The 27,215-nt window shown below is 44.2% G+C and overlaps 1 protein-coding gene across 1 annotated transcript in view; it reads left to right on the top strand.

Moving 5' to 3' along the window:
- The first annotated feature begins 11,435 nt into the window (after window positions 1-11,435).
- Window positions 11,436-27,215, top strand: part of LOC308610555 (mitochondrial carnitine/acylcarnitine carrier protein) — a 30,538-nt gene continuing 14,758 nt past the window's right edge. The window contains exons 1-4 of the mRNA XM_081259646.1: window positions 11,436-11,649; window positions 17,796-17,888; window positions 19,922-20,049; window positions 23,424-23,514. Of these exons, the coding sequence (XP_081115772.1) occupies window positions 11,545-11,649; window positions 17,796-17,888; window positions 19,922-20,049; window positions 23,424-23,514 (417 nt within the window). The 5' untranslated portion in view covers window positions 11,436-11,544. The remainder of the gene's footprint in view (window positions 11,650-17,795; window positions 17,889-19,921; window positions 20,050-23,423; window positions 23,515-27,215) is intronic.

Here is a 27,215-nt window from a genome sequence, read left to right as displayed (position 1 = left end):
ATAAATATAAAATATAATGTCTCTATTGGTTTCTGTGGCACGGGAATCTGGACAGGCTACAGTGGGAATGATTTGTTTTAGCCCCTTGATGTCTGGGGCCTCAGCTAGAAGACTAAAATTTCCTAGCCAATATCATACAATTTTTCTTTTGTATAAATCTTAGATTCAGAATGACGTGTTTTCACTTTTGAAAATTCACTGGAGAGTGTTGAATTTCTAAGAATAACTTAAGGGTAGTACTGATATCCTCAATATTGAGTCTTTGCATCCAAGGAATATAGTATTTCTTTACAGTTATTTTGTTTTTCTTTTATGTATTTGAATTGTTATAGTTTTATTCACATGGATCTTTGGTTTAGTCTTGCATACATTGTGGGTTTTGCTATTATTCTGAATAGGATTTTTTCTTCATGTTTTCTAATTGGTGATTGTTAACATATCAAAACGTTATTGCTTTCCAACATTGTTCTTGTGTCTGTCTCCTTACTTAGCTTGCTTATTAGTTTTAGTGGATTTTCAACTGATTGTCTTCAATTTTCAAAGTGAGCATTTGGATCATTTGAAAATAGGGATATTTTGGACTCTTAATTTTTAATTTTTAAATTTCTTTTCTTCCTTTTCTTTTCTCCCTCTTTTTTCACCTCCCTCTTTAATCCCCTCCCTCTTTTCTCTTTTTTTTTTTCTTCCTTGCTTTCCTACTTCCTTCCCTCCCTCCCTCCCTATTGGTATTTTTGCATTAGCTACCATGTCCAGTAAAACGTTAAGCAGTAATCATGATTAAAAAACATCTTTACCTTTATTCCTGTCATGAATAGGAAAGTTTCTAATATTTCACCAATAAATAATTTTGCTAAGAAAAATATAGTAGTTACTAGTTTGCTTTAAAAAAAAAAGGTAGTTACTTTTTGTCTATTACAAGGGTGTTTACTTCAAATCTTTTTTTTTTTTTTATTTTTTGCGGTACGCGGGCCTCTCATTGTTGCGGCCTCTCCCGTTGTGGAGCACAGGCTCCGGACGCACAGGCTAAGCGGCCATGGCTTACGGGCCCAGCCGCACCGCGGCACGTGGAATCTTCCCGGACCGGGGCATGAACCCGTGTCCCCTGCATCGGCAGGCGGACTCTCAACCCCTGCGCCCCCAGGGAGGCCCCTTTTTTTTTTTTTAGGTGAAGGAAAACGAAGAGAATTTACTGCCTTTAAAATAAATGATAATTTTTTTTCAAGTAAAAGGAAAATGATAACAGTGAAATCTGGAACTTTACAAATTAAGGAAGAGAAATTGGAATGATAAATATCTGCATTAGTTTCCTAGGACGGCCATAACAAATTACTATAAACCTAGTAGCTTAAAACAACAGAACTTTATTCCCTCCTAGACTAAACTTCTGGTTGCTGTAAGCCTAAGAATTTGTCCATTTCTTCTAGGTTGTACATTTTATTGGCATATAGTTACTTGTGGTAATCTCTCATGATCCTTTGTATTTCTGCAGTGTCACTTGTTACTTCTCCTTTTTCATTTCTAATTCTGTTGATCTGAGTCTTCTCCTTTTTTTTTCTTGATGAGTCTGGCTAATGGTTTATCAATTTTGTTTATCATCTCAAAGGACCAGCTTTTAGTTTTATTGATCTTTGCTATCATTTCCTTCATTTCTTTTTCATTTATTTCTGATCTGATCTTTATGATTGCTTTCCTTCTGCTAACTTTGGGGTTTTTTTGTTGTTCTTCTTCTTTCTCTGATTGCTTTAGGTGTAAGTTTAGGTTGTTTATTTGAGATTTTTCTTGTTTCTTGAGGTAGGATTGTATTGCTATAAACTTCCCTGTCAAAACTGCTTTTGCTGCATCCCATAGGTTTTGGGCCACTGTGTTTTCATTGTCATTTGTTTCTAGGTATTTTTTGATTTCCTCTTTGATTTCTTCAGTGATCTCTTGGTTATTTAGTAGCATATTGTTTAGCGTCCATGTGTTTGTATTTTTTACAGTTTTGTTTCCTGTAATTGATATCTAGTCTCATAGGGTTATGGTTGGAAAAGATACTTGATACGATTTCAATTTTCTTAAATTTACCAAGGCTTGATTTGTGACCCAAGATATGATCTATCTTGGAGAATGTTCCATGAGCTTGAGAAGAAATACACTTGAGAAGAAAGTGTATTCTGTTGTTTTTGGATGGAATGTCCTATAAACATCAATTAAGTCCATCTTGTTTAATGTGTCATTTAAAGCTTGTGTTTCCTTATTTATTTTCATTTTAGTTTATCTGTCCATTGGTGAAAGTAGGGTGTTAAAGTCCCCTACTATTATTGTGTTACTGTCAATTTCCCCTTTTACGGCTGTTAGCAGTTGCCTTATGTATTATGGCTGTTAGCAGTTGCCTTATGCCTTATGCACCAACTCCTATGTTGGGTGCATATATATTTATGATTGTTATATCTTCTTCTTGGATTGATCCTTTCATCATTACGTAGTGTCCTTCCTTGTCTCTTGTAACATTCTTTATTTTAAAGTCTGTTTTATCTGATATGAGTATTGCTACTCCAGCCTTCTTTTGATTTCCATTTGCATGGAATATCTTTTTCCATCCCCTCACTTTCAGTCTGTATGTGTCCCTAGGTCTGAAGTGGGTCTCTTGTAGACAGCATATATATGGATCTTGTTTTTGTATCCATTCAGCAAGCCTGTGTCTTTGGTTGGAGCATTTAATCCATTCACACTTAAGGTAGTTATCAATATGTATGTTCCTATAACCATCTTCTTAATTGTTTTGGGTTTGTTATTGTAGGTCTTTTCCTTCTCTTGTGTTTCCTGCCTAGAGAAGTTCCTTTAGCATTTGTTGTAAAGCTGGTTTAGTGCTGAACTCTCTTAGCATTTGCTTTTCTGTAAAGGTTTTAATTTCTCCATCAAATCTGAATGAGATCCTTGCTGGGTAGAGTAATCTTGGTTGTAGTTTCTTCCCTTTCATCACTTTAAATATGTCCTGCCACTGTTGGAAGACTCAATATTGTGAAAGTGACTATACTACCCAAAGCAATCTACAGATTCAATGCAATTCCTATCAAATTACCAGTGACATTTTTTACAGAACTAGAACAAAAAATTTTTAAATTTGTATGGAGACACAAAAGACCCCGAATAGCCAAAGAAGTCTTGAGGGAAAAAAACGGAGCTGAAGTATCAGACTTCCTGACTTCAGATGATACTACAAAGCTACAATAATCAAGACAATATGGTACTGGCACAAAAATGGAAATATAGATCAATGGAACAGCATAGAAAGCCCAGAGATAAACCCACGCAGCTATGGTCAACTAATCTATGACAAAGGAGGCAAGGATACACAATGGAGAAAAGACAGTCTCTTCAATAAGTGGTGCTGGGAAAACTGGACAGCTACATGTAAAAGAATGAAATTAGAACACTCCCTAACACCATACACAAAAATAAACTCAAAATGGATTAGAGACCTAAATGTAAGACCGGACACTATAAAACTCTTAGAGGAAAACATAGGAAGAACACTCTTTGACATAAATCACAGCAAGATCTTTTTTGATCTACCTCCTAGAGTAATGGAAATAAACAAATGGGACCTAATGAAACTTAAAAGCTTTTGCAAAGCAAAGGAAACTACAAACAAAATGAAAAGACAACCCTCAGAATGGAGAAAATATTTGCAAATGAATCAACAGACAAAGGATTAATCTCCAAAATATATAAACAGCTCATGCAGCTCAATATTAAAAAAACAAACAACCCAATCCAAAAATGGGCAGAAGGCCTAAATAGACATTTCTCCAAAGAAGACATACAGGGGCCCGGTGCTCAATGGCTGCAAACAGCAGCCTCCTCGGTAGTGTATGCAGCCTGTTGCCTGTATGGGTTGCCCTAAGGGACCTTGGAGACAGCCCTTCCAGTGGACATTAATGACTGGCATGCTGTCCCCAATCTAGGCTCCAGACAGGTATGCGTGGTGCCTTTGGAAAGCCCCAGGGAACAGTGGCCAGGGTCCACATTGGCCAGGTCATAATGTCCATCCGCACCAAGCTGCAGAACAAAGAGCATGTGATTGAGGCCCTCCACAGGGCCAAGTTCAAGTTCCCTGGCCGCCAGAAGATCCACATCTCCAAGAAGTGGGGATTTACTAAGTTTAATGCAGATGAATTTGAAAACATGGTGGCAGAAAAGCGGCCCATTCCAGTTGGCTGTGGGGTCAAGTACATCCCTTATCGTGGCCCCCTGGACAAATGGCAGGCCCTGCACTCGTGAGAGCCTTGGTGCTGCCCCCTCCCTACCCATGCCCACCAATAAACTCTACTTTCTTTTCCCTGAAAAAAAAAAAAAAAAAGAAGAAGAAGACATGCAGATGGCCAAGAAGCACATGAAAAGCTGCTCAATGTCACTAATTATTAGAGAAATGCAAATCAAAACTACAATGAGGTATCACCTCACACCAGTTAGAATGGGCATCATCAGAAAATCTACAAACATGCTGGAGAGGGTGTGGAGAAAAGGGAACCCTCTTGCACTGTTGATGGGAATGTAAATTGATACAGCCACTATGGAGAGCAGTATGGAGGTTCCTTAAAAAACTAAAAATAGAATTACCATATGACTCAACAATCCCACTACTGGGCATCTACCCAGAGAAAACCATAATTCAAAAAGACACATGCACCCCAATGTTCATTGCAGCACTGTTTACAATAGCCAGGTCATGGAAGCAACCTAAATGCCCATTGACAGATGAATCGATAAAGATGTAGTACATATATACAATGGAATATTAGCCATAAAAAGGAACAAAAGTGGGGATTCCCTGGTGGCACAGTGGTTGAGAGTTCGCCTGCCAATGCAGGGGACGCGGGTTTGTGCCCCGGTCCGGGAGGATCCCGTGTGCTGCGGAGCGGCTGGGCCCGTGAGCCATGGCCGCTGAGCTTGCGCATCTGGAGTCTGTGCTCCGCAGCGGGAGAGGCCACAACAGTGAGAGGCCCTCATACTGCAAAAAAAAAAAGGAACAAAATTGGGTCATTTGTAGAGACGTGGATGGATCTAGAGACTGTCGTACAGAGTGAAGTAAGTCAGAAGGAGAAAAACAAATATCGTATATTAATGCATGTATGTGGAACCTAGAAAAATGGTACAGATGAACTGGTTTGCAGGGCAGAAATAGAGACACAGATGTAGAGAACAAACATATGAACACCAAGGAGGGAAAGTGGCGGGGGGTGGGGGTGAGGGGGTGATGAATTGGGAGATTGGGATTGACATGTATACTCTAATATGTATAACATGGATAACTAATAAGAACCTGCTGTATAAAAAAATAAATAAAATTCAAAAATTCAAAAAAAAAGGAATTGCTAATAAAAATAAATAATAAATAATAAATAAATAAATATGTCCTGCCACTCCCTTCTGGCTTGCACAGTTTCTGCTGAAAGATCAGCTGTTAACCTTATGGGTATTCCCTTGTATGTTATTTGTTGTTTTTCCCTTGCTGCTTTTAATATTTTTTCTTTGCATTTAATTTTTGATAGTTTGATTAATATGTGTCTTGGCGATTTTCTCCTTGGATTTATCCTGTATGGGATTCTCTGTGCTTCCTGGACTTGATTGACTATTTCCTTTCCCATATTAGGGAAGTTTTCAACTATAATCTCTTCAAATACTTTCTCAATCCCTTTCTTTTTCTCTTCTTCTTCTTAGACCCCTATAATTTGAATATTGGTGGGCTTAATGTTGTCCCAGAGGTCTCTGAGACTGTTCTCAATTATTTTCATTCTTTTTTCTTTATTTTGCTCTGCAGTAGTTATTTCCACTATTTTATCTTCCAGGTCACTTACCCGTTCTTCTGCCTCAGTTATTCTGCTATTGATTCCTTCTAGAGAATTTTTAATTTCATTTATTGTGTTGTTCATCATTGTTTGTTTCCTCTTTAGTTCTTCTAGGTCTTTGTTAAACATTTCTTGTATTTTCTCCATTCTATTTCCAAGATTTTGGATCATCTTTACTATCATTACTCTGAATTCTTTTTCAGGTAGACTGCCTATTTCCTCTTCATTTGTTAGGTCTGGTGGGTTTTTACCTTGTTCCTTCATCTGCTGTGTAACTTATTGTGTTTGGGGTCTCCTTTTCACAGGCTGCTGGTTCATAGTTTCCATTGTTTTTGGTATCTGCCCCCAGTGGGTGAATTTGGTTCAGTGGCTTGTGTAGGCTTCCTGGTGGAGGAGACTGGTGCCTATGTTCTGGTGGATGAGGCTGGATCTTGTCTTTCTGGTGGCCAGGATCAAGTCTGGTGGTGAGTTTTGGGGTGTCTGTAAGCTTATTATGATTTTAGGCGCCTCTCTGCTAACGGGTGGGGTTGTGTTCCTGTCTTGCTAGTTGTTTGGCACGGGGTATCCAGCACTGGAGCTTGCTGGTCGTTGAGTGGAGCTGGGTCTTAGCGTTGAGACGGAGATCTCTGGGAGAGCTCTCGCCAGTTGATATTACGTGGGGCCGGGAGGTGTCTGGTGGTCCAGTGTCCTGAACTCAGCTCTCCCACCTCTGAGGCTCAGGCCTGACACCCAGCCGGAGCACCAAGACCCTGTCAGCCACACGGCTCTAACATTATATCTAGTGGTAATGCAGACTAGAACAGCTCTTCTGGAAACATTTAGCAGTTAAACATACACCTATCACATCTGGTTCCTAGGTACTTACTCAGGCTTACTTGTGAGAGGAAAGTGACTACCTCCTGCACAGTAAGAGGGAATTTGGCAGGAGTTTGGGGATTGTTCCATATCCTGTTTGTGTGGAGCTTACAAGAATCTGTGCATGTGTGGGGAATTCCCTGGCAGTCCAATGGTTAGGACTCCACGCTTTCACTGTGGAGGGCCCAGGTTTGATCCCTGGTTGGGGAACTCTGGAGAATCCAACCTGGATGGGAATGGCCAGGCACCAGGGGCCACACACAACTGGCTCTTCCTGGCAGAGGGCTCCAAAGGATAAGCGATGCTCACTGCAGCCCTCAGCGGATCGCAAAGGAGGACGGGGTTCAACTGGGAAAGCAGCGTTGTCACTCCCAGAGAAGACAAAGGAGCGCCCTCGGGAGTTTTCTCTTCAATTCTCTGCTGTAGGCAGCCGAGCGGACTACTTCAAATCTTAAGTTTACAGTTTTATGTTCTTTTGCTTTTGGTTTTATTTTGTTTTTGGTAAGGAATGATGTTGAATACTACTGTTGCAGGTTGGACTTTCTGGAAGCAAATATTGAGATGGAGTTTGGGGAGCAAGATATTTATTAGGGACCAACATATGTAAAGCGAAGCAGAATCATATATTTATTTTGTTTATTTATTTTTTGGGTGTGTTGGATCTTCGCTGCTGTGTGCGGGCTTTCTTTAGTTGTGATGAGTGGGGGCTACTCTTTGTTGCAGTGTGCGGGCTTCTCATTGCGGTGGCTTCTCTTGTTGTGGAGCACGGGCTCTAGGCGCACGGGCTTCAGTAGTTGTGGCACATGGGCTTCAGTAGTTGTGGCTCACAGGCTCTAGGGTGCAGGCTCAGTAGTTGTGGCGCACGGGCTTAGTTGCTCCGCAGCGTGTGGGATCTTCCCAGACCAGGGCTTGAACCCGTGTCCCCTGCGCTGGCAGGTGGATTCTTAACCACTGCGCCACCAGGGAAGCCTGGGAAGCAGAATTAGGCAAAGGCAGAAGTTAAACTGTGTTGCAGACCCAATGAGCTGCCACCAACCTAGCAGAGAACACTGGAGTGAATTTTTTTTTTTTTTTTTTTTTTTTGCGGTACGCGGGCCTCTCACTGCTGTGGCCTCTCCCGTTGCGGAGCACAGGCTCCGGATACGCAGGCTTAGCGGCCATGGCCCACGGGCCTAGCCGCTCCGCGGCATGTGGGATCCTCCTGGACCGGGGCACGAACCCGTGTCCCCTGCATCGGCAGGTGGACTCTCAACCACTGCGCCACCAGGGAAGCCCTGGAGTGAATATTGCCTGTCAGAGTATCTGATATCAGACCAGACTGGTCAGGCATTAAATCCCTACCTTGCTCAGTCACTGGGTGTGGGCTGTCTTGGGAAGGGTGTGTCCTAAGGGGAGGCCCCTCTCATTCATGTTTGATTCCCAGGGTCTAGGAACAAGGCTTCTCATATGAGGTCCAAGGATAGCTTCAGGTTCTCATGAAATTGATAGCAAACCTGGAGGTGCATATGCATGCGTACGTTTTTCTGGGGAGAGGGTGCCAGGAATTCTCCACCCCCAAAATTACTAAGAACCACAGGTTGGACAATGTCTAGCATATGGGCAACTTGGTATCCATCTCCTGCATCAGTGTGTTATGGAGTGGTGAGAGGAAGGATACTCTGTGCTGAAGGAGACAGGATATGTAAAAGCCTGGCTGTCAGCAGTGGGAGGTGAGGTCAGTTAAGTAACAGGTCTGTGTGGTAAACCAGTAGAAGCTCAGTTTGCTCAGAGAGGAAGATACAGTCTAGGGAAAAATAAGTTTGAAGAAGTAAGCTAGCATGAAATTGTGAAAAACCTTGACTGCCCCTGAACCACTTATATTTTATTCTGATGCAATGAGGAGCTGAAGAAGGTTTTTTGGCCAGGGAATGACACAGTCAGATTAAATTTCAGATGAATTTTCTTTTTTTTGCGGTACGTGGGTCTACTCACTGTTGTGGTCTCTTTCGTTGCGGAGCACAGGCTCCGGACGCGCAGGCTCAGTGGCCATGGTTCATGGGCCTAGCCGCTCTGCAGCATGTGGGATCTTCCCGGACCGGGGCACGAACCCACGTCCCCTGCGGCAGCAAGCGGACTCTCAACCACTGAGCCACCAGGGAAGCCCATTCCGATGACTTTTCTAGCTGTGTGTAAGGCTTATCAGATGAAGAAGCAGGAAGACCATTTGTTTAGTGGATTATCAGTTACCCCATGAGGATTTAATAGAAGCTGGTGAGCTTCAGTGGAGTCCACATTCAGGTGTGTCGAGGTTTACCAGGAGGATTTACCAGGTTTCCCAGGAGGGTTTAACAGGAGGGCGGTTCTATAACAAACACCATCTCTTCCTGAAGCTGCAGATTGACTCTAAATTAGATCCTCTTCTGCAGCCGGAGTGCTACAAGTCACAAGTGAAATAAACATGGTCCCATTACCATCGCCAATCCAGCGATGAGCACCAGGCTCAGTTAATGCCTTTACTGCCTCTCGTTGCACCACTGTAATTTTCCCTTAACTGGTCTCCCTGCTTCCATTCTCTCCCAAGACAAATTCATCCATCCAAAATAGATTTTCTAAAACAAACCTGATCATGTCAACACTGTGCTTAAAATTCTTCCATGGTTCCCCATCCTCATCTAGAAAAAGCCTGTAACACAGAGTAAACAGGCTTTTGGGCCTTGCCCCAGCCTCCTTGTCTTCCACTCCCCTTCCACTCCCCTTCCACTTCCCTTCCACTCCCCTGGTGCCTTCTGCACCAGTCAGGCCCACTCACTTCCTGATCCCAATCCCGATCCTGTCACTAATATTTCCACCCCTAGCATACATGGTCCATTCTCCCTATTCTAGGCTTCCTGGTAGCCTGGGAGTGCCTACAGAGGAGGACTATTGTTAGGTTAGCTTGGCAGTGAGGTTCCTGCTGTAGATAGGGGTATGTTTATTGTTCACAGCTTTTTAAAAAAAATAAATTTATTTATTTATTTATTTTTGGCTGCGTTGGGTCTTCATTGCTAGCCACGGGCTTTCTCTAGTTGCAGCGAGTGGAGGCTACTCTTCATTGTGGTGTGTGGGCTTCTCATTGCAGTGGCTTCATGGGCTCTAGGCGCGCAGGCTTCAGCAGTTGTGGCACGTAGTTGGGCTCAGTAGTTGTGGCTTGCGGGCTCTAGAGCACAGGCTCAGTAGTTGTGGTGCACAGGTTTAGTTGCTCCACAGAATGTGGGATCTTCCTGGACCAGGGCTCGAACCCATGTCCCCTACATTGGCAGGCAGATTCCCAAACACTGCACCACCAGAGAAGCCCTGTTCACAGCTTTTAAATTTGATAAATTACAAACATACAGAAATGATGAAAGAGTAATATAGTGAATACCTGAATACCGTCCACCTAGAGTCAATAAGTCAAAAACATTAGCATCATCCTTAACTCCTCTCTTATGTACCTTATATTCTGTTCATTAACAATTCCTGGGCTTCCCTGGTGACACAGTGGTTAAGAATCTGCCTGCCAATGCAGGAGACATGGGTTCAAGCCCTGATCCAGGAAGATCCCACATTACCACAGAGCAACTAAGCCCATGCGCCACATCTACTGAGCCTGTGCTCTACAGCCCGTGAGCCACAACTACTGAAGCCCCTGCTCCTAGAGCCCGTGCTCCACAACAAGAGAAGTGACCACTATAAGAAGCCCATGCGCCGCAACGAAGACCCAACCCATCCAAAAATAAATTAGTAAAAGTAAATTTTTAAAAACCACAAAAAACAATTCCTTTAAGTTTTTCCTTCAGAATATATCCAGAATCCAAACACATCTCACCATCTGCTGTGCTGTGCTCTGATGGAGTCCAGCATCTCTGACCATGACCTTTAGCCTCCTCAAGGCTCCCTGCTTCGTAGTCTATTCTCAACCCGCAGAAAGAGGGATTCTATTAACTCATAAGTCAGACTATGTCAATCCCCTGCTCAGAACCCCAGAATAGCTCCCATCTACTTCAGAGGAGAGACTGATGTCCTTACAGTGTCACACAAAGCCCCGCTTGATATGCCAACATTACCTCCATATCTTCCTCTCCCTAACTCTGCTCTAGCCACAAAGGCCTCCACGTGGTTTCTCAAACAGGCCAGGCACAGCCCATCTCAGGGCTTTTGCATTCTTTTCTTTTGTCTGGAAAATCTTTCCCCCTCCCCCCATATCTATGGATATATCACTTCCTCAGCTTCTCAGTTCTTCAATCCAGTCACCTTCTCAGTGAAACTGTCCTTTACTCACCTAATGAAAATTGCAAATTCCTTGCCCCCCAATACTCTCTAACCCTTTTTCCAAATTTATTTTTCTTCATAGCAGTTATCACAACTTGATACACTATGCATTTTTCACTTATTTATCTTTGTTATGACCTGTAAGCTCCACAAGAACAGGGACCTATGTGCTGTGCTAACAGCTGTGACTCCAGCACCTGGAAGGGCGCCTGTCACATAGCAGAGCGCAATCGACTTCTGCGGAGTGAGTGGAGGAACGGGAGCTTAAGGGAGGAAACACTCAAGTCCGGGAAGTCTTCCCGGAGGAGTAAGTCCACCAGCCGCCGCCACTCCCAAACACCGCCCACGAGGCGTCCGGGCCCGCCCCGCTCCCTTAAGCCACGCCCATGGAGGCGGGCTGCGACCGGAAGCACCTCCCCTCGGCGGAAGCCGGGCCTGGCAAGTGGTCTAGGCCCTCCTCCCGACCTGCCCCGGGCTCATGCCCCGCCCACCCGAAAGTGGGTGAAGGGTCGGCGGCGCCGGCACCGCGGCTGGGGCAGTGGAGCGGGGCCGCCAGGAACCGACAGGCACGGTGACTGACGGACGGACCATGGCAGGCCAGGCGAAGCCCATTAGCCCGCTCAAGAACCTGCTGGCCGGCGGCTTTGGAGGCATGTGCCTGGTGTTCGTGGGGCACCCGCTGGACACGGTCAAGGTGCGAGGATGCTGGGGCGCGGGCTGGAGGGAGGAGGCCCGGGCAGGGCGCGGAAAGTAGGGTCTTCCGCGAGGCTCGGTCTGGGATAGAAGCGGGGCCCGTGGGAGCTTCCGTGAGAAGTCTAGGGAATCTCCCTTTCGGGGGTCGGGGAAACTGTTCCTGCACCCCAGAGAGCTGGACGTTGCAGAGTGAGCAGCCTCTAACCGCCCACCAAGGGCTCTTGATTTAAAAAAAATGTTCTCTGTCCGGAAACCTCTTCTGATCTGGCTCCACTTCTTTGAGGATGGTAAAGAAAAAGCACCGCCCCAAAGCTCTGACTTCTGAAAACCCTAACATTATCAGCAAGGTTGAAAAAGGCATCTGTAAATCCCGCTTCAGGAAGAGAGCTAAAGACTGAGGCAAGGTTATTCCAGACATGTCTTTTGACACATTCCTCTGGGCCCAGAGTGCTCCACCACTATCTCCTTTGAACCTTTCTTGACCATCTTCAGCCTGTCACCCCATGTTAGCCTGAGTGGCCTCCTGTGGGAAGCGATGATGTCCTCAGTGACTGAGCTCCTTTCAGGGAAAGCAAGTGATCAGCTTTCCCAGGGCAAGGCTGATCCCCACAACAACCTGGTGAGGAAGCCATGGTCAGATTGAGGCTCCAGGAAGGGGGAAACTCATCAGGGCTTGTTCCCTGCTTATCCTCACATTATGCATCAACTCTTTCCTCTGCAACACTTTCAGCAAGGCCTTGCTGGAGACCAAAGTCCATACCCTGTGACTTAGCATTCAAAGCTTCATCCTAGTTTTCTAACCTTATTTCTGCACACACTTGGAGGAAATTGACAGATCATGGCCAGGGTGAGCCTGTAGGGAGCAGGCATGAAGCCTGTGTAGGAGACTTATTGGAATGTTGGATTGGGTTTCCTCCACAGGGAAATTGCTTTGGGGACATTCTCCAGGCAAGTTTGGGCAGCAAGCTCTTTGCTGCCTTTCATCTAGGAGAGGATCTGGGGTCATTCTATCACAGGACCAGGATTAAAGCAACTGGGCTGGTTTGGGCACTGTGAAACACAAAATCAGATGTTTATTCAGTAATTGGTAAATGCCATGTGTGTTAGGGCTTCCCAGACAGTGGTCGTTCTAAGCAGCACTGATGTAAGGGAGAAGAATTGTCTGGCCTCTCTTTCTACTCTTGATCTTGTTAGTTCTAGGCAGCTGGGGCCTCTCTTTAAAGAAAAACGAAACCCTGTTGCTCCCTAATACAAATGTTGCTCCTACCTCCATATCTTCTTGCCCTTCCTCCCCAATCAGATGTCATTACCAGGAAGGGCCCCGAGGACCTCTGTACTGAAATGGAAATGACTGAAAATGCTCACTGCATTTTTTTTTTTTTTTTTTTTTTTTTTGCGGTACGCAGGACTCTCACGTCGCGGAGCACAGGCTCCGGACGCACAGGCCCAGTGGCCATGGCTCACGGGCCCAGCCGCTCCGCGGCATGTGGGATCCTCCTGGACCAGGGCACGAACCCGCGTCCCCTGCATCGGCAGGCGGACTCTCAACCACTGTGCCACGAGAGAAGCCCTCACTGCATTTTTAATAGCCAGAAAGTCTCCTTTTAGCTTAAGCCAAAACCACAAATCGCCGACTACTGTCCTTTTGACCTCAAAGAGCCAGGTGGCCTCCAATCAAAGCTTGGCCTAGAGGCACTTTCAGAGGTCCGAGGCGACTAACTGTGGTCTGGGAAGGCAAGAGGTGCAGCACTTCAGTTTGGAAAGGCTTTATGGCACATGATGAAGGGCTGGCTGAGTTCTGACTGGAGAAGTAGGGAGACCCAGACATTCTGGGTAGGGGGAAGGCAGGAGTGAAGGTGGATATAGGCTTGACAGTGGGAGCAGGCTGTAAAATAAGACCAGCCGTGGAGGACTTTAATGTTCTTGCTGGGCCTGGGTGGCGGATGTCATGATGAGACATATGAGATTTATACAAAATCACAAAAAGGTATCAGTCAGAAGTTTTGGTCTATTTCTCTCTCTCTACTAACTTGGACAGGTTGTGCCTGACCATGGAGGATCTGAAGACCAAATAAGGGATTTTGGATGCGAAACAGCGGGAGCCTCTGGACATTTCTACTGTTGTGTCCCATAAATTCCTCAGATATGCATGTCACCTCCATTGCCTAGAGAGTGAGTTCCTTAGTGTGGGACATAAGACCCTAACAAAATCAAGAATGAGAAATTTAATAGAGGAACAGCATGATGAAAATGGTGTCTTGGAAAAGTTAGTATGATAGCAACCTGAGAAGAATTAGGAAGCAGAACTCAGAGCAGGAAAAATAGCAAGGAAAAAGACTGCAGAAGTATATAACTGGGTGTATCAGTTATATCTGGCGGTGTAACAACTTATCCCAAAACTTAGTGGCTTAAAACAACAGCAATAGGGACTTCCCTGGTGGTCCAGTGGTTGGGACTCTGTACTTCCACTGCGGGGGGCACGGTTCCATCCCTCGTCGGGGAGCTAGGATCCTGCATGCCGCACAGCACGGACATAAATTAATAATAATAATAACAAGTGTTATTATTAGGTGAGGATGTAGAGACCTCGGAACTCTTGTGCACTGTTGTTGAGAATGTAAAATTGTACAGTGACTGTGGAAAACAGTATGCCAGTTCCTCAAAAAATTAAAAATAGGATTACTATATGATCCAGCAATTCCATTTCTGGATATATACCCAAAAGAATTGAAAGCAGGGTCTTGAAGAGATATTTGTACACCCCTGTTCATAGGTTCATAGCAGCATTATTCACAATAGCTGAAACATGGGAGCAACCCAAGTGTCCACAAATGGAAGAATGAATAAGCAAAATGTGGCATATACATACAATGGGGTGTTATTCAGCCTTAAAAAGAAGTAAATTCTGACCTTGCAACCACATGGATGAATACTGAAAACATTAGGCTAAGTGAACTAATTTACTAACTAATAAACTAATTCAGTTTTATAAGGCAAAAAGAATTCTGGATGGTGGTGATGGTTGCACAACGTTATGAATGTATTTAATATCACTGAACTGTACACTTAAAAATGGTTGAGATGGTAAATTTTATGTGTATTTTATGACAGTAAAAAAAAAAGAAAAACAAACTGGGGGGATTCCCCTGGTGGTCCAGTGGTTAAGACTCCGTGCCTCCACTGCAGGGGGCGCGGGTTCGATCCCTGGTCAGGGAAGTTCCACATGCCATGCAGTGTGGCCAAAAAAATAAAGAAATAAAAAATAAAATAAAATAAAATAAAATAGTTAAGGAAAAAAATGGGCAAAGGATCTGAATAGACATTTCTCCAAAGAAGATATACAAATGGCCAATAAACACATGAAAAATATTCCACATCATTATCCATCATGAAAATGTAAATAAAAATCACAGTGAGATACCACCTAACACCCACTATGATGGCTATAATTAAAAATAAATAACAGATGATGGAATGTGGAGAAACTGGAACATTCATACAATGCTCTTTGGAAAACAGTCTGGCAGTTCCTGAAAAGGTTAAACAGAGTTAGCATATGACCCAGCAATTCTCCTGTGATGGTTAATTTTATGTGTCAGCTGGGCTGTGGGGTGTTCAGATATTGGTCAAACATTGTTCTGGGTGTATCTGTGAGGGTGTTTTTGGATGAGATTAGCATTTAAGGTAGACTAAGTAAAGTAGATTGCCCTCCCTAATGTGGGTGGCCCTCATCCAGTCAGTTGAAGGCCTCAATAGAACAAAAAGCTGAAACTCCTCCCTCCTGACTGATTGAGCTGGGACATTGGTCTTTTCCTGCCTTTGGACTCAAACTGAAGCATTGGCTCTTCTTGGGTCTTGAGCCTGCCAGCTTTTTTTTTTTTTTTTTTTTTTTTTAACATCTTTATTGGAATATAATTGCTTTACAATGTTGTGTTAGTTTCTCTGCCAGCTTTTGAACTGGGATTTGAACCATCAGCTCTCCTGGTTCTCAGGTCTTCAGACTTGAACTAGAACTATCCTATTGACTTTCTTGGGTCTCCAGCTTTACTGATTGCAGGTCTTAGGATTTGTCTGCCTCCATAATTGTGTGAGCCAATTCCTTATAACAAACAAACAAATAAATAAATCTACATATCCTATTGGTTCTATTTCTCTGGAGAATCTTGACCAATACAATTATGCTTGGGTAATATAATATCCAAGAGAATTGAAAACATAATATCCACACAAAAACCTGCACACAAAAGTTTATAACACCATTATTCATAATAATAAAAGTGGAAAAAATGTAATTTGTCATTATCTGATGAGCAGATAAACAAAACATGGTATGTTTGTACAGTGGAATATTATTTACCCATAGAAAGGAATGAAGGACTGATATATTCTACAACATAGATGAACTTTGAACACATTATGCTAAGTAAAAGAAGCCAAGTGTGAAAGACCACATATTGTATGATTTATTTATATGAAATATACAGAATAGGCAAATCCATAGAGATGGAAGCTATATTAGTAATTGCCAGGGGCTGAGAGAAGAGGGGAATGGGGAGTGACTACTAATGGGTGTGGTGTTTCTTTTTGGGGTCATGAAAATATTCTAAAACTGATTATAATAAAGGTTGCACAACTCTACAAATACACTAAGAAGCACTTAACTGTATACTTTAAATGGGTGAATTTTATGGTATACGAATTATATCTTAATAAAGCTGTTTAAAAAAACCCAGTACTGAACCAAAGACCCTCTCCTTCAACCAAAAGCAACAAAAAGATGTTGGCCAGGACTGTACTAATCTGAAGGATTGGCTTCTGTGTGGTTCATTCACATGCTGGCAGTTAGTGCTGGCTGTTGTCAGGAGGCCTTCTTTCCTCTACACATGACCTCTTCAGACTGCTTGAGTATCCTCATAACATGGTGGCTGACTTTTCCCAAAGCAAATAACCTGAGATGAAGACAGGCAGAAGCTGACCTTTCTGTCACCTAGCCTTGGAGAAGTCACATAGCATCAAAACCACTACATTCTGTTTGATAGAAGTGAGTCACTGAGTCTGGCCCACATCCAAGGGGAGGGGAATTAGGATTAACTTTTGAAGGGGAAGAGAATCAAAGAGTTAGTGGGCATATTTGAAAACCATCACACTGGGTAAGAATAGGTGAGGACTTGGCCTAGGAGAAGACTTCAGTTGGAGAGAGGAAGAATTAGGATTCTGGGAGACTCTTGAAGGAACTCTCCAAAAGCCTTGGTGCCCATGTGAATAAGAGGAGGAGAAGTAACAGGAAGTGGTCAGATGCTAGAGTTTCAAATCCTGAGAAAGAGGGTAGCCTGATGGCTCTGGCACAAATGGGTGATTCATCAAAAGGATGAGATTCTGGAGGTGATTTGAGTAGGGAGAGCTTCTCCAGGCAGTTTGAAATGTAGCCCAAAAGGTGGGGAGAGAAGGTCTGAAGATGGCTGAGTAAAAGTCATCACTGAGCAGAAGCTGAAGCCCTGGAATCTGAGTTTTTTGAAGGGGATAGTGGAACAGATGAGTAGGGTACTTAGCCTTGGAGGACGCCTGGAGTAGAAAAGAAGACAAAGGAAGGAGCACCAAGAAGGGATGTTTAAAGAGAGAGACAGTTTGAAGCATTGGATACACCAAAAGGTGGAGAAGGATGAGGACCAAGAAAAGTAGGATCAAATCCACCTCACTCCAAAATATCTTTGTTGAGCACCTTACCTAACCACCAACAAGGCACTTCAAATGGGTGTGGAGAGTGCCTAGAGCTGAACTGAGCTTTGCATTCACTGGCACATGATTTGAACTCACTAAACCCAGCCTCCTCGTTTGTAAACTGGTAGTACCTATTCCACTGGATCATTGTGGGATCCATTAGATAAGAAATAAATAGCAAAAGTAAGTGGCTGAGGAAATCAGAGGAGCTGTGACGCTCTCCAAAAGCATGCTACTAATGACTTGTGAGTACAGGGTTTGAATAAAATGGAGGAAAGAGAAGTCTGAATCCAGCAGATAAAGTGAATGCTGAAGACGTGCACAGAGGGGCAGCTTTTTCTGTTAAGAGTTTAGCAGACAGTTGGGCCATCGCTACCGACAGGCAGTTCTGATTCTGGGAAATGACTGTATTTTAACTTCTGGTTTCAGGTCCGACTGCAGACGCAGCCCCCAAGTTTGCCTGGACAGCCTCCCATGTATTCTGGGACCTTTGACTGTTTCCGGAAGACTCTTATGAGAGAGGTACAGAATCTTGGTGCTGGGCATTTCTCTTATTCAGAGGAACAGTTTCACAAGGTTGATTTGTTACTTCTCTGGGGGATAGGGTGACTTTGCGTAGTTCTGTTGGAGGTCCAGCCCACAGCTGTGGCTCTCTCACTGTGCCATCCTATGCCCTCCTGTTGTCATCGCTCTGGAGTCTTTGATAGTTCCAGCTACTGTTTTATGTGAATGACTGAAGCTAATAAAATGGTTCTAAAATGGTTCTCTCTTTTGGAAGGCAGAATTTAGACCACAGGGAATTCATGAGGAATAGTTGGAGATGTGAAATAGAAGAAAATGCAAATCTGGATCAGTCAGTTTGACAGGGATCAGTGTCAGAAGTTCACATAAAATCTGGAGGAAGAGTCAGCCAGTCTGAGGAACAGTGAAAGAGGCCAGCAGAGTCTTCAAACCCCTAGACTAAACTAACTAAAGGAAACTAAATTGGTTTGAGGTTATTGAATTACATAGTAATTTTTCAGATATTTCTTAAAGTGAAAACATGGGATTTTAAAAAAGGTTTAATTACTACTGATGTTTATTACTGACTTCATTAGCACATATGTGACAAGACCTTGTTGAGAACTTTTCCTTTGTTTCCTAAAATATAACTCTAATATGAATAAATATATATATAGTGTTTATCAAATATACAGAAACTGAGAAGCAGGTGTCACCCAGATAAAGAGGGGATGCTGGTGAGTGATGGACTCGGTCTGGGAGGAAAAGTTGTTCCCAGGGTTCCTGCAGGACCCAGGCATGGGAGGAAGATTTTGAGGTGAAGTCTACCCAACCACCCATGTGTGAGACGGTGCTGCCTTTTCTTCTGTAAGGCTCTCTTCCCTTCATCAGCCCAGAATGGAGTCTGATCGGTGTCCAGTGGAGGCTTTGGGCTTCAAGTCAGCTAAGAGTTCTCTGCCTTTACAGAGAGGCAGGATTACATGCCTCTTGGTCAGCAAATGTTATTGAGGACCTATTCAGCACCTGGGCAGTGTGCTGGTTGCTGGAGGTCTGGTGAGAATGGCTCGTATAAACCCAACTCCCTGCAGAGTTGAATAGGCTTCCTTAGTTTATATTTGTGCTTGTCTCTGGGTTTTGCTGTGCCAGATTGAGCTCTCTGCTTTCTGGTGCTGCCAGACGGGTCTTGGTTGTGCTGCATGGAACTGGGTAGGCCAGACAGTGGAAGGAAGGCTAGTGGAGTTGTTGGGAAGCGTGGGTTTGTTTGTTTGTTTGTTTGTTTATGGCTGCATTGGGTCTTCATTGCTGCATGCGGGCTTTCTCTGGTTGTGGCAAGTGGGGGTTGCTCTTCGTTGTGGTGCGCGGGCTTCTCATTGCGGTGGCTTCCCTTGTTGCAGAGCATGGGCTCTAGGCACGCAGGCTCAGTAGCTGTGGCTCGTGGGCTCTAGAGCGCAGGCTCAGTAGTTGTGGCACACGGGCTTAGTTGCTCCAGGACCAGGGATTGGACCAGGAATCGAACCAGGGCTCGAACCTGTGTCCCCTGCATTGTTAGGCAGATTCTTAACCACTGCGCTACCAGGGAAGTCCCTGTAGCCTGCTTTTTTTTCACTTAGTAGTCTCTTCTCATGTTACAATGTGATTTTATGGCTACGTGATAGTCCATTTATGGAGTTCCCATAATGTGTCTCAATCTCCTATTTGGGAGTTTTTAGGTTCATCAGAATTTTGCTACTTAATAAATTCCTGATGTCTTTCTTTTCTATATCTGAGTATTTCCTTAGAATACATTTCTAGACAGAATTTTCTGATGAAGGTGTAAGCTACATATTTCCAGATTGCCTTCCAGAATAGGAGCTGTTTTCAGTTTCTCCAGCAGTGTATAAGAAGACAACTATTTCTGATAAATGTGGAGTATTCTTCCTTTTAAAAGCTCTCCTTGCTTGGAGGGGAGGGGAGGGAAGGAGGCCACAGGTCAGAGGACACACTGCTTCCCTGTTTCAGTGATGTAAAAGTTAGCTGTGTCTGTAAACGGCTTCCACTTCTGTGATTCCTTGCAGGGCATCATGGGTCTATATCGGGGCATGGCCGCCCCCATCATTGGGGTCACCCCCATGTTTGCCGTGTGCTTCTTTGGGTTTGGTTTGGGGAAGAAACTGCAACAAAAACACCCAGAGGATGTGCTCAGGTGAGTACTTACAAGCCTGGAGGACTCGATGCTGTTCTGCCTGGTGGTGTGACACAGGTTAAGGGAAAGAACCTTGGCTGACAGGCAGTGGCTGTCCTCCTGGGTCCCCAGGGCTAGCTCCTGGTTGCTCCACGTGAGGGAGGTACTTGAGTTTTCCTTTGCCCTGTGAACCAAAAGGGAAAAAGAAAAACTCAGATCCCTCCCCACCCCCTTATTAGGTTGTCATAATTTCTTCTGTGAGGTAGTATCGCTTAACTCTACAGCATTGGGAGGTCTGAATGCTAAAATGTGTGTAAAATGCCATGAAGGTACCTGGTGCTGCAGTAATGACAGCAGGAGCCTTGTTTCCCATCACCTGGTTGGGAGAAGGGAAGGTTCCAACTTCTGTTTTACTTCATTTTAAAAAAAAAATATTTATTTATTTACTTACTTATTTTTGGCTGCATTGGGTCTTCGCTGCTTCACGCAGGCTTTCTCTAGTTGCAGCGAGAGTGGGCCACTCTTCATTGTGGTGTGTGGGCTTCTCATTGCAGTGGCTTCTTTTTTTGCGGAGCACGGGCTCTAGGCGTGCAGGCTTCAGTAGTTGTGGCACACGGGCTCAGTAGTTGTGGCTCTTGGGCTCTAGAGTGCAGGCTCAGTAGTTGTGGCAAATGGGCCTAGCTGCTCCGCAGCAGGTGGGATCCTCCCGGACCAGGGCTCGAACCCGTGTTGCCTGCATTGTCAGGCGGATTCCTAACCACTGCACCACCAGGGAAGCCCTTCATTTTAATAACATAATTATTTCAGATATTGGTTTCTCTGGGTTTTTAAAATTTTTAATTAATTAATTTATTTATTTATTTGGCTTCATTGGGTCTTTGTTGCTGTGCACGGGCTTTCTCTAGTTGTGGCAAGCAGGGGCTACTCTTCTTTGCAGTGCACGGGCTTCTCATTGCGGAGGCTTCTCTTGTTGCGGAGCACGGGCTCTAGGCACACGGGCTCAGTAGTTGTGGTGTGCAGGCTTCAGTAGTTGTGGCATGCAGGCTCAGTAGTTGTGGCTTGCAGGCTCTAGAGCGCAGGCTCAGTAGTTGTGGCGCACGGGCTTAGTTGCTCCGTGGCATGTGGGATCTTCCCGGACCAGGCCTTGAACCCGTGTCCCGTGCATTGGCAGGCAGATTCTTAACCACTGCGGCACCAGGGAAGTCCCTGGTTTCTCTGTTAAAGTGAAATAAATTAGTATATTTCCTTTCAGTAAACTTTAAGTTAGATTTGGGTATGAAGAGGCAGATGAGGCAGAATTATGAGTTCAGAATTTACAAAGTAGTTAATGAAAGCAGGCTTCTTGGGATGCAGGGGAATTCTGAGTTGAAACATGGGATGACAAGGCACACTCAGCCTGAGCTGTGCAGGCTGACAGCTCTTGGGAGGGGCTGCAGGCAGCACAGGACCCTGGCTAGGCTTGGGATTAGGAGCTCAAGGGAGGCAGCCCAGGGTGCCATGTGGTTGTTTTCTGTCACTACTTCAGGCCACAGCAGGCTGAGTAAGGGTCTGGACATAGATAGAAATGCTCGTACTGTGAAACTCTATTTTTGGAGTCCCTGTGACGCTCTGAATGTGACCAGCTTCTATAAAAAGCTGAAGATGGCCCCAAACGTGGGTGTGTGGGGCTTCCTTTTGAAACCGTGTTTGACTGTTGGTAGTCCAAATGTCCTATGGACACATGTCCTCTCTGAGCACCTGGTCTTTTAGCTCACGTACCAGCGCACAAGGGCCATGCACAAGAACCCCCGTGGGGTCACTGCTAGTACTTCAGCCTGTCGGTTATTCCCTATACTATTGCGTCAGTCCTCAGAGAAGCACCCTTCCTGCTTAAGCAAAGGTTGAGACACTCAGGTCCCTGCCCCCATAATCCTGCAGCGCTCTGAATCCTGAATGTCAACCCTGCCACCTTCCCCTCCCTGCAGTAGTGTTTGGGGACAGTATGGAAAGGAACATTACCAGGACCTTGGGTCCAGCACTCACAGATGCTTCCCTCATGTGGGGGTGAAGGGTGGCAGAATGGGCCACCCATGTAGGGTGTCTGCAGGGTACCCTGTGCACACACAGACCCTGTTCAGAGGAAAGTCCTTAGTCCCGGGAGATGGAGGTATGTCCAGCCTAAGGTCTGGGCATACATGGAAGAACAGATGTTGGTCTCATGAGGGGAAGTTTCATTGCTGAGAGGGCTTCTCTTGGGGACAGCAGTGTGAACTGAGACTGTAAAGGAGGCCATGCATGAAAGCAAGTCTCCTGACTGTTGAACAGTCAGCTTGTGTGCTGGGCTTGTATGCCTGAGGTAGTTGTGTGAGTGCCTGGAAAAAACAGGACCATTGAGACTGGTGCCCTGCCTGGAAGGAAGGACCCGAAGTGGATGTCTCCCGTTCCCCGTTTGACATCTGTTCTCCAGGTTTTGGGCTCCTTGTAGGGTGGGACAGGCCTGAAGGCTCAGCTATCAGAGGCTTGGGGTTAGGAGGGGCCTGCAGCCCAGGCAAGAAAGGGAAGTTTTTCAACAACATTTGCTAAATTGTGGGGACACTGTTGAAATGCTAATTGTAGCTCTGTGCTCCACTGCCTCTGGACCAGTCTGGTATAGCTAATCTTAGAAAGAAAAGGAGATGCCAGAGGTGGGACAGGCCGTGACGCCAGGAGCCTCCATTTCCTCCAAATATTCAGTGTGGTTCATTCTGTGAGGGCCATGGTGAGGATCCATATCTCTGGCCACTGGGGGACTATTCCCTGCATGGAAGGCCACAGGACCCATCATGTCTCTGGGTACCATCCCTGGCTGGGCCCTTCCCAGCATCTTACAACACATTCCTCACAACTGGCCTGGCTGCCCCTTAGCCTGTGGAAGTGGCCACAGCCGTTCCTCCGGCCTTGACGCCGTCCTTTGTGAATCTTGGCTTAAAATGTTCTCAGGCCCTTGGTGATCCAGAGAGGTGAGATTGGAGGGGAACTGGGGTTGACTGAGGTCTACATTCTGGATTAGAGGCTTTTTTCCACAACAACCCTGAACTTTACAGATCAAGGCTCAGAGAGGCCTGGAAACTCGTCCATAGTCACTGTGCATGGCAGGCTGGGGAGGAAACTTCTCCCATGGGTGAGGCCATCTGAGTGTGCATGTGGGCCTCGTGACCAAGATCATATTGCTCTTGGCACTGAGACCCCTGCCTTGGGAAATTTGATGTCAGAATATACCTAGACCTTGGGTTTTGTGTGAAATATGCTTTATTTGTGCTGGACTTCTGCCCAGTCCAAGTACTTATTTTTTCTTTCAAAGTCCTCTTTGCTAGGATTGCCTCTGTTCTGGGTGGTTAGTCACAGGTTCTTGCCTCTTGTTTTTGTTTTCAATATAGCTACCCCCAACTATTTGCAGCTGGGATGTTATCTGGTGTATTCACCACGGGAATTATGACCCCTGGAGAACGGATCAAGTGCTTGTTACAGGTGAGGGTGTGATCTGGGGTGGGGGGATATGATTTGGGGGGAGGTGGCTAGCTTTTTCCATTGGGTATACAATTTTGTGTGGATGTTTATGTCCTTTCACCCTTTATAAAGACTTCAGGTCAGGTGTGCAAAACAGTTTCAAGGTTTTCAGGAACATGGAGGCAATCATAGTAGAATCAAGAATCAGGACAGTGTAACAAATCAACCACATGTCACACCTGTGACGGGTCAGCTCAGACTTATCCACCCTAATTAGCAGCTACTTCAGGAACTCTGAAAGGTGAGTCATGTCTCATCAGAGGTGGAAGGGAGGCTGCTCCTGCCTAACATGTTATGTCTGCCATTTGCCCAAAGGCTCAGTGCCCTTAAAGTGTGTGGCTTGTTCCCAGGCCAAGGGTGTGAACTGACTGCTTGCCTTACCACACAGGGCTCCTTTTTTTTTTTTTTTTTTTTTTTTTTTTTTTTTTTGGTACCCGGGCCTCTCACTGTTGTGGCCTCTCCCGCTGTGGAGCACAGGCTCCAGACGCGCAGGCTCAGCAGACATGGCTCACGGGCCCAGCCGCTCCACGGCATGTGGGATCTTCCCAGACCGGGGCACGAACCCATGTCCCCTGCATCGGCAGGCGGACTCTCAACCACTGTGCCACCAGGGAAGCCCCAGGGCTCCTTTTTAAAAAAGTGTTACTGCTTTTTTCTTCTAATGGCTGAAGCAACTTAACACACAGTCTTTGCTAGAAAAATTTTGGTAATGCAGAGAAGCACACAGAAAACAATGTATTTATCACCCATGATACCACCCCACTGTTATGCTTTCTGTGTGAATTCTTCTAGTCTTTTTGGTAAACTTGTATTAAAAAGTTATCTTTTGAAATAAAATTGGGGTCACATATTGCAATCGTTTTGTAACCAGTTTTTTTCATTTGATATGTCACAATATTTATGTGATTTTTTTTCTCAAGCGTCATTTTCTGTATTTTATTTCAATACATGGCTGTCATTTACCCAATAATACCTTATCTGGGGACATGACAAATTATATGCCATAGTGAAGATCTTTGTAAATAAGCCTCTGCATGTGTCCCTGATTATTTTCTTAGGATAAATGTCTAGATTTGAAATTAGTATGATTAAAGGTATGTACTTTTTTTTTTAAGGTATGTACTTTTTAAAAAGGTTTTTAATGTATTCTACTAAATGGCCCTCCTATAAAAGTCTGTCATTTTCTATTCCTTTCAATAGTATAAGAGCTCTTACTTCCCAGCAGATTCTGTGGCATCTAATTTACAATCTCTGCTAGTCTGATAGGTGAAAAATTTGCATTGTTTTAATTTTTCTTGCTTTTAATTGTCAGTGAGGTTAATTTTTTTGATGCTTATTAGCTGTTTGTATTTTTCCTTTGTGAAATGCCTATTTGTGTTCTTTGCTCATTTGTTTGTTTTTCTGTTGACTTATAAAAGCTTTGGACATGTTTGAATTTATTATTTTATTTATTTATTTTTGGCTGTGTTGGGTCTTCATTGGAGCGCGGGCTCTCTCTAGATGCCGTGAGCAGGGGCTACTCTGTTGCAGTGCGTGGGCTTCTCATTGTGGTGGCTTCTCTTGTTGCAGAGCACGGGCTCTAGGCACGTGGGCTTCAGTAGTTGCAGCACACGGGCTCAGTAGTTGTGGCACGCGAGCTCTAGAGTGCAGGCTCAGTAACTGTGGTGCATGGGCTTAGTTGCTCTGCAGCATGTGGGATCTTACCGGTTCAGGGATCGAACCCGTGTCCCCTGCATTGGCAGGCGGATTCTTAACCCCTGCATCACCAGGGAAGTCCCCAATTTATTATTTTTAAAAATTTTTATACAATTTTTAAAGGTTACACTCCATTTACAGTTATTACAAAAAATTGGCTGTATTCCCCAAGTTGTACAATACATCCTTGTAGCCTGTCTTACACCCAATAGTTTGTGCCTGTCACTCCCCTACCCCTAAAACCTTTGGACATATTAAGGTTATTAATTTCTTATCATATTTGGCAAGTCTTTTTCATGCTTTGCATTTGTCATTTAATTTTGTGCATTTTTTTTTTTTTTTTTTTTTGAGGTACGCGGGCCTCTCACTGTTGTGGCCTCTCCCATTGTGGAGCACAGGCTCCGGACGTGCAGGCTCAGCGGCCATGGCTCACGGGCCCAGCCGCTCCGCGGCATGTGGTATCTTCCCGGACCGGGGCATGAACCCGTGTCCCCTGCATCGGCAGGCGGACTCTCAACCACTGCACCACCAGGGAAGCCCTAATTTTGTGCATTTTTTAAATTAAATTTTTTATTTTGAGATACTTATAGATTCACATACAGTTGTAAGAAATAATACAAAGGGAAATAAAGAAATAAATAATACAAAAGGATCCCACGTACCCTTTACTCAGTTCTTCCACAGAGGTAATATATTGTAAAATTATGGTACAATATCACAACCAGAATATTGACATTTTTACAGTCAAGATACAGAACAATTCCATCATGCCAAGGATCCTTCATGTAGCCCTTTAATAGCCACATTCACTTCCCGTACCCCACTCCAGTCCTTAACCACCCCAGCAACCACTAATCTGAACTCTATAAGCCTGTAATTTCAAGACTTATATAAATGGAACTATACAGTATGTAAACTTTTCAGACTGGCTTTTTCAACTCAACCTAATTTTCTGGAGATTCATACAGATTGTTGCATATATGAATAGTTCATTCCTTTTTGGTAATCCATGGTGTGGATGTACTACAAATATGTTTAACTTTTCATCCATTGAAGGACATCTGGGTTGTTTTCAGTTTTTGGCTATTATAAATAAAGATGCTATAAACATTCATGTACAGAGGTTTTTCTGAGAAAATCAGTCTTCATTTCTCTGGGATAAATGCCCAGGAGTATAATTGCTGAGTCATGTGGTAGTTGCATGTTTAGTGGGGTTTTTTTGGGTTTTTTTGGCCACACCGCGCCAGCATGTGGAATATTAGTTCCCCCATCAGGGATCAAACCTGTGTACCCTGAAGTGGAAGCGTGGAGTCTTAACCACTGGATCTCCAGGGAAGTCCCATGCGTGTTAGTTTTTAAAGAAACTACCAAACAGTTTTTTCAGAGTACCTATATCATTTTACATTTCCACCAGCAATGTATGAGTGATCCAGTTTCTCTGCATCCTCACCAACATTTGGTGTTGTCACTGTTCTTAATTTTAGCCATTCTGATAGGTGTGTAGTGATATCTCATTTTAATTTGTATTTTCCTAATAGCTGAAGATGTTGAACATCTTTTCCTGTGCTCATTTGCTATATGTATATCCTGTTTGGTGAAATGTTTGTTCATGTGTTTTGCCCATTTTCTAATTGGATTATTTGTTTTTTTATTATTGAGTTTTGAGAGTCCTTTATTCTAGATACCAGTGCTTTGTCAGATATGTGGTTTGCAAATACTTTCTCCCAGTCTATAGTTTGTCTTTTCATCCTCTCAACAGAGTCTTTTGAGCAAACATTTTAAATTTTGATAAAGTCCACTTTGTTAGTTTTTCTTTTATGGATTGGGTTTTGGGTGTTTGGGGCATCAGGTCTTAAGAACTCTTTACCTAGCCTGCAATCCCAAAGATTTTCTTATATGTTTTTTCCAAAAGTTTTATCTATAGTTTACCTTTTACATTTAAGTCTGTGACTCCATTTTGAGTTAAT

This window comes from Mesoplodon bidens, assembly GCF_964165515.1.
Source record: "Mesoplodon bidens genome assembly, contig: HAP1_SCAFFOLD_1148, whole genome shotgun sequence".
NCBI classification, from domain to species: domain Eukaryota; kingdom Metazoa; phylum Chordata; class Mammalia; order Artiodactyla; family Ziphiidae; genus Mesoplodon; species Mesoplodon bidens.
This window is presented reverse-complemented; position numbering and strand designations above follow the sequence as displayed.